The sequence below is a fragment of the Marmota flaviventris genome, chromosome 5 (assembly GCF_047511675.1).
Source record: "Marmota flaviventris isolate mMarFla1 chromosome 5, mMarFla1.hap1, whole genome shotgun sequence".
NCBI classification, from domain to species: Eukaryota; Metazoa; Chordata; class Mammalia; order Rodentia; family Sciuridae; genus Marmota; species Marmota flaviventris.
Window position 1 is genome coordinate 39882719 of NC_092502.1, and position 8752 is coordinate 39891470.

At 55.1% G+C, this 8752-nt stretch overlaps 1 protein-coding gene across 1 annotated transcript; it reads left to right on the forward strand.

Annotated features, from left to right (window-relative positions):
• The first annotated feature begins 7269 nt into the window (after nucleotides 1-7269).
• Prr7 (proline rich 7, synaptic) lies at nucleotides 7270-8454 on the forward strand. The gene is made up of 2 exons (XM_071612182.1): nucleotides 7270-7684; nucleotides 7897-8454. Exons 1-2 carry the CDS (start codon nucleotides 7273-7275, stop codon nucleotides 8292-8294), a joined length of 810 nt encoding a protein of 269 aa, XP_071468283.1. The 5' UTR covers nucleotides 7270-7272; the 3' UTR covers nucleotides 8295-8454.
• The last annotated feature ends 298 nt before the right edge of the window (nucleotides 8455-8752 follow it).

Sequence of the window (8752 nt, forward strand, 5' to 3'; positions counted from 1 at the left end):
CCTGCCCCGGTGTTGTGTTCCCCAGAGGTGATGTTCCTTATCAGGAGAGAGGAAAGAAGCTGCCATCCCTCCTCCTCCTTATGGCCAGGGCATGTGCCAAACTGCCTATGAATTGACTGTGGGTCTCTGCTCAGTGTTCCTAGCCACCATTCTCCGGGAAGGGGTGGAAGAGGAGTGGGCAGGAGCAGAGGAAAGGACATTGCTGACCCAGGGAAGCTGAAGCCCAGGCCAACTGGAAGCGACCCAGCCCATTGTCTGGACCACAAGTGCCCCTTTCTTGTCTGAGCACAATGCCTCGACTATGCTGGATGGCAATCAGGTTGGCTGGCAGAGACACCAGTGCCACATGGAGGTGCCTGGTCCTCCAGAAGAACTCCTCTGGGAGGAGAATGGCCGCTGAGTCAGAGGAAATGACCTCTGGCTCCCCTCCCAACCTTCCCTCAACGGGTAGTAAGCTGGAGAGAGAAATGGCCCCCCTATCAGCTTTTCAGGGCCTGACTCAGCAGATACCAACCCCAACCACAAGCTTGGGATACAGCATCTATGCGACCACAACCACGCTTGGGTTTCCTTTCCCATCTAAGGAAGTATCCTGGTCACCAGAGGTGACAGGTATCTGGGGCATTTGGGGCCTTGGCATAAGATGTCCTTAGATGGGGGCTGCTTGGGAAGTCAGGCCTGAGTCTCTTGTAGGCAGGGGGACCTTGGGAATTACAGTCTCTTTTCATTCTTTCCCTGTTCTGTGTGGGACTTGTGTTGAGCACTCTGTGTCCATTATCTCCTAATTCTTACAGCTATTGTGCAAGGTAAGTTTATTATCTTCATTTTAAAGAAGGAGACTCTGAGGCTCAGGGAGGTGAAGTGACTTGCCCAAGGTCATACAGCCAGTAAGTGGTAGAGCTAGTTTTCCATTGAAGATTTCTCTGCTAGCAAAACCCCTCTCAATCTGCTAGACAGCTTGGGTGACCCAGGCAGAAAAGAATCCTAGAGCCTCCCAGAGGATCATTTTGTTGTTGTCGTTCCTTCACATTCTTCCAGTAAAGCAAGTGTCTCTCAAGCTGTGACACACCTTTTCCTTCTTCCTTCCAGATTCTTGCTCCCTCAGATGCTTTATAGGATTGTGCTGCTACCAGCCTGTCTTCTTCCCTCCCTCCATTTTCTTTCTCTGGCCGAGTCCAAACAGTGAGGGCTGCTTCAGGCCCCTGGGAAAACCCTGAGCATCTATTCTTTGGTTCACGTGCTCTGTGTCCAAAGCTTATGGTCCTGACTGTGGGAGAGTTTAGCAAAAATGGCTCCAGGCAGTGCTGGACCCTGTGGTGCCCAGTCTAACTCAGAGGTTGTAAACCCAAATGCTTTCAGGGGCTCAGAGGGTGGGGGGCAACAGGATGAGTGAGGTGGGCCTCAGTTTGTTTGATGTCATCATGTAAGGTGTGGACTTGGTATGACCAGATTGTCTGCTTTTCTAGATAAGCCAAAAATCTAGACCTTCATACAAAATCTGGTTTTTAAATGTTGATAGAATATTTTTAAAATAGACTATGAATCAACAAAACATCCATGAGTTGTGTCCAAGCTGAGTATCATGAGTCTGAGGCCTCTTGTCTGTGGTAAAGTGAGGGCAGTTTTTGCTGGAACATCCTCAGGCTGCATACAGTGTAGTACCATGGGCTGGTTTCCACATTTGAGCCTCTCTGGCTGCGAGGTACTGGTGTTTGGCCACATGCAGCTGTGAACATTGGTCTTGAAGTATTTTCATCTTCCTCATCAGTTGTGCTTATCCCTTGGCACTGTCAGGAAGGTCTCACCATCCCTACGCTGTGGGCAAAGAAACTTAAGTTTAGGGATGGGAGTAGCCAGAATGGGTTCACTTGACTCAATTAGGACAGAAGCAGGATTTGAACCCAGGGCTGCCCCTCTTGCTCTATGTGTTACACCAGACTGCCCCCACTACCTTGTGGCCGCCTCCCTTGGAAGGAAAGATAATTATTCCCTCACTGAATGAGGGGATGGAGGCACAGGGAGCCTCCAGAATGAGGTTTTGGTGGGAAAGTCTGATCTTTGAGTATCTTGCCTCACAGCCCCCAAGTGGGCCAGAGCTGAATCTAGTGGACATGAGGCCTTTTTACACACAAGCCCACTGGGGCCCCAGTCTCTATTCTTCAGTTTGCAATTTCTCAAGCCCTGGGTTCCTAGCCCACTGCCAGGGTTGATTCACAGAGATTCTACCTGCAGGCCAGGGTGCCAAGCCAGTACCTTAGCCTTGCTGGAAATGATACAATGGCCAGCTCCATGCCTGGCTGATTTGGGGAGCTGGGCAAGTTCTACCATCCCTCTGTGACCTCAATTGATCTGTCCTGGTGTGAGAGAGGTGTAAAATGTTACCAATGCCTCTCGGAAATGCCCTTCCTGCCATGAGAATGGGCTTTGCAATTGCTATAGCTTCACGAACACCTGACTCTGTGGCCTGAGTGGGACCTAGCTCCTTGTTGCACTTACATCCTTGACTGTAGAGCGAGGTGAAAACAGCCACCTCCTGAATGTTAGTGAGATCACGACTGTAGAGGCTGATGGCATGTGCAAGGCATGTAAGACACGGTGACAGTCACCTTCCTCCTCCACCTGCCCTCAGCGCCTCACACCACACCCTCCTCCTCCCTCCTGTCTCTGGGCCTCATGTCGAGGACTCCACCTCGTCACCCAGAGCCCCTGCTGCCCGGGACTTCCTCTCTGCTCCAGAGCCCTTGGTGCGTGCCTCCATGTCATCTTTTCCTTTTATTCATAGATATATGAGCGCTTGGTTTGCTTATAACCCACCCTGCGAGGGCTGAGGCTGGGTGATGGCTTCTTTCTCAGTGACATTTTGGTGAATGACCGACATTTCCCAGGAATGAATTGGATGCAGACCCAGCTCCTGAGGTGTCACTGTCCTACAGCTAAAAGACCAAACAGGTAACTGGACACCTCTAGTCATTCCTTCAAGAAGTGGCTTTTGAGCTACCATGTGCCAGTTGATCAAAACAAATGAAGCCTCTGGTGTTGGACACAAACTACTCCAGAACTTTCTGGTCACTGGGCTTCATTATCTTCCAGCTGTTGGGGTGAGGTGGCTCAGGGATGACTTATCCAGAAAAGAATGATCAGAGCCCAAGCAACCTTGCAGGGGCTCATCCTGAAGGCTCTGATCTGGGTCCCAGGATGCTCCTTTGGATCAGCAACACTGGCTCAGCATCTGTTGGGAATCTGTTAGAAATGCAAACTCTGAGGTCCCACCCAGACCTACTGAATCAAATGCTGTGAGTGGAGCCCAGCCTTCCAGTGGTTAGGATGCTTGTTCAAGTTTGAGAGACACCAATTAGAAGCATGTTAAGGCCAGGATTGTCTCCTGAGATGGTGGGAAAGCATTGGAGGGTTCAGAAAGGAGAGAGCCTAGGGAAAATAGGCAATGTGGAGAACTGGTTGACTGGGCAGGGGTCCGGCATGATGGTGCAATGGTAAAAAGTAATAGTGACCTGGCCAGGGTACTGGCAAGAGGACCAAAGGGTGTGGATACTACCCCGAGAATAGGAACAACAGGCTTTCGTATCTGGAGTGAAGGGTGGGCCCATTGCTGAAATAAAGGACCCAGTAGCAGATCTTTGGAGTCTAAAGTTGAGGGGCCAGGGTTTTTCATGCAGCCATGTAGCCAGGTTCTAGAATATGAGGTCTGTGGTCCTTGGATGTTATTTAACCTCTTTGAACCAAGTGTTCTCATCTGTCAAATGGAGAGAATGCTAATCTACTTCCTAGGATTGTGAGCTCTTTGTGCAGCCCCCAGGCAGGCAGCACCTTAGAGACGCACATCTCTGCATCCCCAGGTCAGAAGCTGCCATCATCAGGACTAAGGGTTTTGTTCATCTCCACACCCTTGGTGTGGATTAGCTCAGTTTTTACTGTAATCATTGATGAAGAAACTGAGTCAGCATGGGTGTTAGGTAACACTGAGATCTCGCTTTTGTCCCCCTACTTTGGTTCCAGTAAGTGTGGCCTAAGAAAACTGTACAAAACTATACACCCCAAAACACTACACATAAATCAAGATGGAATCCTAAAGAATGTTCAAATAACCTGCAAGAATGTGAGGGAAAAAAAAAACAAAAAACAGAAAACAAAGATGGCAGACTTAAGAATCAGTTCATCTGAAGCGCGGGGCTCCTAACAGCAGAATTGGACAAGTGGCAGGTGTTTGCTTTTAACAGTCTGAAGGGGTGAGGCAAAGGAGTGGCTGAGGGCAAGAGGCTGGCTCTGAATTTGAAGGGCTCCCCAGACAAGGGCAAGAGCTTGCACAGAGGCATGGAGTGGTAAAGCCTTTGGGGGAGGCTTCAAGAACTTTGGTCAGGTCAGTAGAGCCTTTTCAGGTCTGAATGAATCTCTCAGTTGTACATACTGAATACATATTATGGACTAGATGATTATATGCTGAGTCTTCCTAGGAGGGAGGCTTTAGGCTGGATTGCAGCCCTTTGGGCTGACTATACCCTCAGGGAGGAAAAGGCGTCAAATCCCCATCCTTCAAACTGGGCACTGGAGCCAGACTAGGGTCAGAGGGCCCTCATCTGTAAGACCTCAAGCAGGAGGCTTCCCCTGACCCACAGCTGCCTCATCTGTAAAACGCAGCAATGATTCTTACCTCCTGGCTAAGGGGTGGCAGTGGCACCTAGCAGATTTGGAGTGTGGCCTGCCCTGGTGTAGTCTAATGCACAGCCTGCTGAGCTGAGCACCCTCAGGGTACAGTCCCTGTTTTTCATTCCCTGTAAAGTCTGAGGCCAACATCCCATCTCTCCATCCTGTAGCCTTCCCTTCACTTCCCTTCGCTTTTCCATGGCTGCTGTGGCTGGTAGACATGTGCTCCAGGGCCTTGGTGGGAAGGAACAGGAATGCACATTTTGGCTACTAACTGGTCAGAGTGCCCAATGCCCCTGCAGCTGCCAAGTCCTGCTGTATTGACCGCTCACAAGTACTGGGCTTTTCATTTATACCTCACTCATCACATAGGCACAGTATTTGGACACAGTTTGAATTAGACATAGGCTTAATTTTAGCTTAATTTAGCTGTGTGAACTGGGATAAGTCATCTCCCTCTCTAAGCCTGCCTCTTCATCTGCCAAAAGGGCATAACCACTAGTGACGAGGTGGTGTGGACAATCATGTAAGATTGTGCATGAAAAAAGAGAGGAACAAGTCCTAATGGTCTTGAAAGATTGTTAAAAATACCTTTTATGTATTTATTTTTAGAGACAAAATCTTGCTATGTTGCCCAGGTTGGCCCCAAACTCCTGGGCTCAAGCAGTCCTCCTGTCTCAGCCTCCTGAGTAGCTGGGACTATTGGCCTGGGTAATTGGGCCTGGCTCTTGACAGATATCCCTAATTTAGCTAAGCCGTTAGTTCCAACCCCAAAAGTGCCTTTTCTGACCCAGAGCTGTTCCTGCTCTGCGGACCAGGGGGACCTCTAGTTAGTGCCAGTTCCTCAGAACATTCCTGTTCCTGAGGGCTTAGAAAAGGAGAACAACAGATTTAATTAACTGCCAGTGACTGGCAGCATCGTGTTTTTATCTGGGCTGCCGTCGTCATGGCAGCTTCATGGCGGGGTTGTCGAGGGGGCGGGCAGAGCTATTGTTCCTGCCATTGTCTGTTCTGGAACGCAAGCCCAGGAGAAAAGGACTGGCACGGGCACCAAGTGGCACATGGCTGAAGGCAGCCATAGAGTCAGACAGGAGCCATCTGGGGGAAAAGGCGGGCCGTGGGGTGGGGGTGGGGGGAGGCTTGTGGTCTGGCATCCTCTCAGCTTGGGGCCCAGGCAGACTGTGGGCCCCAGAGCTAAGTGTATGTCCCATGCCTTGGGCTTGCTGAGGGTAGGGGTCCTTGGGGTCCTGAAAGAGGCCCACAGTGTACTCAAGCAGCAGCATTCCCCCACCCGGCTCAGGCTAGGATTTTGTGTCCAGGCCTGTGTTCAAATAGGCTCTACCACTACACAGTGAATTGCTTCTTCATTCCTCACCTGTAAAGTGGAATACTTCGTTACCCCAAAAGGTTGTACGTTAAAGCTCCTGGTATGAGGCATCCAAGAGGGCTCATTTCTGGTCCATGGGAGTAGTCAACAGTCCCTTGCTGCTCTTCCCTCGAAAAACCAGGGCTCCTTCCTGACTCAGGATGCAGGGTTGCCCCTCTCAGCCCTGGCTGTGGAGAGGAAGTGGAATTAGAGCGGAGTCTGGAGTAAGTACAGGTCCAGGTAAATCTGAAAGACAAGCTTCCAATTCTCATCTAGTTTTCCTTCCCTCTGCAGAGAAGGAAAGGAATTGGGGGAAGGGAAATGGCAGCCTGGAGATAGAGTGGCAGAGCCAAGTGGGGCTGCGCATGGGTAGGAGGCGGGGAAGCCGAGTTGGAGCTGGAATCCGGCAGGCAGGCGGAGGCGCCTAGAGGAAAGGAAGAAGGCCTGGCCCACGCCTGGCGCCGCGTGTCAGGCGCAAAGGAAGGACCAGAGGCACACAGTGGCGGTCGGACCCACCCACCAGCCGGAGCGAAGATCAGGAGGCCGCGAGTGCAAGGCTGAAGCTGGGCGCCGGCTGGGCTTCTTGTGGGGCTGGAGGAAGTGGACCGCCCTTTGTTCACTCAAAGCGACCGCGCCGAGAGTCCTCTTCAGCGCCCTGGAGTCCATAGGTCTCTGAAAGCGTTTCAGAGCAGGGCTAGCCTGTGGGTTTTAGGCGGAGAATCTCGCGTAGGCTCAGCGACCAAGCCTGGCCTTCGCGCGCCCCCTGCTGGCCCGCCGTGGGTCCGTCAGCACGCGAGCTCGGCGGCGGCGGCGGCCGGGTCTCAGATCCGGGGAAACCCTACCGGGGAAACCTCGAAGCGTGACGTCATCGCCAACGGTGACGTCACCGGGCCCCCGGGGAGTGCGGGGGATCCCACGGAAGAGGCTTCCCAGGGACGACGCGAGCGCGGGCCGGGAAGTCATCGGGAGCTCTGGCGCGGCTTCACTGCCCCCTGTTCCTGCCCCGCAGGTCCCTCGCGGCCCAGGGTAAGGGACGCCCCCGCTCCGCCGGCGCCATGGGAAGGAGCGGGCGCCGCAGCTGCCCCCCACCGGCGCGCGCACGACTTGAGCCCCGCTGCAGGAAACCCCCGGCCGCGGGTCCCCGAGTGACGCTGGCGGCACCTGGGAGCGTGGCGCGGGCTCGGGACCACGCAGAGGAGCCCAGTGTCCAGTGAAGCTGTTGAGAACCCACCGCCCGCACCGCCGCCATGGTGATGTCCCAGGGCACCTACACGTTCCTCACGTGCTTCGCCGGCTTCTGGCTCATCTGGGGTCTCATCGTCCTGCTCTGCTGCTTCTGCAGCTTCCTGCGCCGCCGCCTCAAACGGCGCCAGGAGGAGCGACTGCGAGAGCAGAATCTGCGTGCCCTAGAGCTGGAGCCCCTGGAGCTTGAGGGCAGCATGGCTGGGAGTCCCCCGGGCCTGGCGCCACCTCCACCACCGCACCGCGGCCGCCTGGAGGCGCCGGCGCACGCGCATCCGCACGTGCACGTTCACCCGCTGCTGCATCACGGGCCCGCGCAGCCACACGCACACCCGCACTCTCACCATCACGCGCTGCCGCACCCGCCACCGCCGCACCTATCGGTGCCGCCCCGGCCCTGGAGCTATCCGCGCCAAGGTAAGTCCACTCTTCAGCTAGGACCTATCGCTGCCAGTAGGAGTGGGCGGGACCTCGGCAGGAGCAGACTCCCTGCTGAGGAGCGAGGCTTCCACCCGCAGCCCCCACGCACCCGGGAGGAGGGTTGGGCTGGGGCGGGCGGATGGCCAACGCTTCTGCGGGAGGCTGGGGACCGGTGGCCTCACCACCTCGGACGGCTTCTCGTTCCGCAGCGGAATCGGACATGTCCAAGCCACCGTGTTACGAAGAGGCGGTGCTGATGGCCGAGCCGCCGCCGCCCTACAGCGAGGTGCTCACGGACACGCGCGGCCTCTACCGCAAGATCGTCACGCCCTTTCTGAGCCGCCGCGACAGCGCGGAGAAACAGGAGCAGCCGCCGCCTAGCTACAAGCCGCTCTTCCTGGACCGGGGCTACACCTCGGCGCTGCACCTACCCAGTGCCCCGCGGCCCGCAGCCCCCTGCCCTGCCCTCTGTCTGCAGGCCGACCGCGGCCGCCGAGTCTTCCCCAGCTGGACCGACTCAGAGCTCAGCAGCCGCGAGCCCCTGGAGCACGGAGCTTGGCGCCTGCCGGTCTCCATCCCCTTGTTCGGGAGGACTACAGCCGTATAGAGGGGCGCCCGGCGTCCTGGGCCCCACCGGCGGACTCCTGGCCTGACTGCGGGGCTTTTTAAATGCTTCCCTTGGACTGCGGGGTGTGGGGGGGAGGGATTTCTTACCCCGTTTGTTACATTTTGAGGATAATAAAGGTGTGTGATCTGCTTTGGTACAAGCGGAAGGGACACCCGCTGCTTGCGCCCGAGGTTCTGGTGACCAGCCATGCCCGGGGCCTTCGCAGGAAGGGACCTGATCCCGCATTTTCGCTACAAGCTGGCCTGACCAGAAACTGGTTCATCTGGGGGGCCTCAAACTCCATTTAGCCTGTCTTTGAGATCAGGGTTAGGGCTCCCGCTGGAAGCAGGTGCTGGGCCCACTGCACCCTCTGTGGTAGGAGGAATTGGGAATGGGATTAGCTCAGGCAGGCAGCCCAGGCCAGATCAGCCCCTGGAGGCCCAGAGCAGCAGGCCCGA

Excerpts from the sequence above, each read along its gene's own strand:
- Prr7 (XM_071612182.1), top strand. The coding sequence starts at position 7,273 with ATGGTGATGTCCCAGGGCACCTACACGTTCCTCACGTGCTTCGCCGGC. Across the intron at positions 7,685-7,896 it reads CTGGAGCTATCCGCGCCAAG|CGGAATCGGACATGTCCAAG; the intron begins GTAAGTCCACTC and ends CTCGTTCCGCAG.